Genomic DNA, 3,000 nt, shown 5'->3' on the forward strand with positions numbered 1-3,000 from the left:
CATTCCCTTTCATCTATCATACCATCCATGCTACACTACCATTACCTCCTACCATCCGTAATACTATACCATTGCTTTTTACCATCCATAATACAATACTATTACCAATATTTCACTTTATTATATGTACATCTACACCCTTTATACCATCCAAACAACATATTACATCATAAAGTGAAAAATATAATTAAACCATCAACCACTAGATAGAACTAACCAAAATACATGTATATGGGCCTACTTCATCATTTAAAATCACAAACTTTTGTACCAAAAAACATTATTTCATGTTGATATATATAGATGCACATGTGCATTTCTAATATTGGTAATGTAAAAAGTAGTGTATTACATATGGTAGTGTAAATGAAAGTGCATTTTTCTACTACTAGTAATATATTATGGAATTTGTCCACGATATGATACATATGCACATGTCCTTCCTTCAATTCTTTCGGCCAAAAGCCGTTGGAAACAGTCAAAAAGTAACAGCTACATATATTTTTTATTAATTTAACTTTTATATATATACCAACATTTTACACCAGTTTTATACAAACCAAAACCAAAAACCTACACTTACAACATCAAGCTACAAACCTTTTACACCCATTTTATATAAAAAAATGGATTCCTCCACCTCATCGTCGCCCATTGCAAATTTCTATTTTTTAGCGGATAATGGTGACTCGACCGATGAGGATGTCGAGCACGAAGCGGTTACGAGTGCGTGCGAACTCGCCACTCAGTATATGAAGCATTATAGCTGGCCTCAACGTGAAATTTTACCAAGAGAATGTATTGAACGAGACCGACATGCGGCAAATGATCGGTTGATAAAAGATTACTTCGATGAAGCGCCTACTTACCCAAACCCCGAAGTTTTTAGTTGTCGTTTCCGGATGAGTAAACGTTTATTTTTACGCATCGCTGAAGACTTGGTAAACAACTTTGATTATTTTAAACAAAAACCAAATGCAAGGGGGACACTTGGATTCACTGGTATTCAAAAATGTACTTTAGCTCTACGAGTCCTTGCGTATGGAAACACGACAGACATCAACGATGAGTATTTAAAAATGGTCAAGAAAACAACGCGAGATACGTTGGAGCATTTTTGTCAAGGAACATTACTATACCAAAGCATTACATGCATTCAAATTTCTTTTAGTTAGCTTAAAGTTATATATGTTTGTTAAAGGTATCATAAATTTGTATGTTGTGCGTTATCTGAGAAAGCCCATAATGTACGACCTTTAACAAATTTACGAGGTCCATTCTAATCTCCATGGTTTACCGGGCATGATAGGGAGCTTGGATTGTCTTCATTGGCAGTGGTATAATTGTCCGACCGCATGGTGAGGTCAACACACACGAGGTGGCCAAGACGGACCATCTGTTATTCTTCAAGCAGTTGCCTCGCAGGACCTTTGGGTTTCGTCGGCTTACTTTGGTGTGGCAGGGTCATGCAATGATATAAACGTTTTTGAACAATCTCCATTTGTAGATGACTATATTTCTGGTAGAGTTGCGAAAGCATCTTTTTATGCAAACAGGAACTACTACCCGCACGGATACTATTTATGTGATGGAATTTATTATGACACCCTGCGACAACGCTTAGCTTATTCAGTAACTGCACACTAAATTTCAGGACAAAATTTCTTTCAACTTGGAGAATATGTGACAACCCGCACAACCCATCTTGTGATGTTTCTTTTCAGCTTCACTTTACGTTGTAATTTGGTGGAATTGATTTACGTGTTAATATATTTTTGGGTGTCTATAAAACATATGTGTAAGTGTGTTTGAATGTTAAAAGTTATTATTACTATAATTAAATCCAGCCGCACACTATATAATAATAGTGTGCAGCCGCACACCATGTTTCCAGTCGCACACCCTCTTAGTTGGGCCTCCAATCAGCTGAGCCCAGACTTCAACTGGGCCGCACACCCCGGCTTGTATCAAGCCCGCACACACATGAATTGCACATGTGTGCGGCATATGGGACAGTTGTACATCACTTTTAGGTGTGTGGCATCTTGAAAGTGGGTATAAAAACATATAGCAGCCAAACCCTAGCACTTTCACCCTTAACATTCTTTGACAGCTGCCTTTTTGGGAACATTCCACCCACAAATCAGCAAACAATCTCCAAAAAATTAGCCAAAATACTTCTCTCTCTCATCCTTGAAGATTCGCAGCCGATTTCCATTCTCTTTTCTTTAAAGATTTCCTATTTTCTTGAAGATCTTCTCTACATTTTACAGTCTCCATTAGGTTAGTGCTCATGATTCTTTGAAGACCTTATTGCTTGTAATGTGTGTGTGTCCACTAGGTCATTCACTAAATGGTTGTATGGGAATAAATAACCTAATTGATGTTCTTGATAGAAAACATTGTGCTTGATACTTGTAAAAATGAGCTTGATGATTTTCTTGTGATAAACATGATTTAGAAGCATTTGGATATGATAGATGAACTAGGGGTTACATAAAGTTTGCTGATTTTGGGTGGTTATTTAAAGTCTGTTTAGTGTTAAGATAAGTTATAATGTTCAAATAAGGACGAATGAACTTTCTAATCATGTATTGCTTAAGTGAATCTATTTGGTGTTGTTGAGAATCTTTGCTTGAAATGGAATCTAGATCTAACTCGATGAGTATCTTCAACTCGATGGAATCTAGATCTAACCGCACCACTCTATCTGCACATCATACAAACAGTCCATGCAAGGCCACACACCTATGGTCGCACATCCTGATATGTACACATCACTAATGAACGATGTACAATAACCTTTTGCATGACCGTACACTTGTCAAATGGCCGCACAGTCCTATGTGGGCCGCACACTCATACCTGGGCCTTATTCTTAGTGGGCCGCACACTAAGGTAGTCCAAATCCTTATTCAACCACCACATGCACTGTCCACTTTAATGTATGTATAACTGTTATGACGCATAATGTCTGAGTATACGTACATGTTTGGTATA

General features: G+C 37.4%; 1 protein-coding gene across 1 annotated transcript; it reads left to right on the plus strand.

Moving 5' to 3' along the window:
• The first annotated feature begins 626 nt into the window (after positions 1 to 626).
• On the plus strand, positions 627 to 1,175 carry LOC110891719. Its single transcript, XM_022139328.1, has one exon. The coding sequence runs from the start codon at positions 627 to 629 to the stop codon at positions 1,173 to 1,175; it is 549 nt and encodes a 182-aa protein (XP_021995020.1).
• The last annotated feature ends 1,825 nt before the right edge of the window (positions 1,176 to 3,000 follow it).

Source organism: Helianthus annuus, chromosome 2, assembly GCF_002127325.2.
Source record: "Helianthus annuus cultivar XRQ/B chromosome 2, HanXRQr2.0-SUNRISE, whole genome shotgun sequence".
NCBI lineage: Eukaryota > Viridiplantae > Streptophyta > Magnoliopsida > Asterales > Asteraceae > Helianthus > Helianthus annuus.

What these genes read in the sequence shown, in the direction of transcription:
- LOC110891719 (XM_022139328.1), top strand. Translation starts at nt 627, where the DNA reads ATGGATTCCTCCACCTCATCGTCGCCCATTGCAAATTTCTATTTTTTA.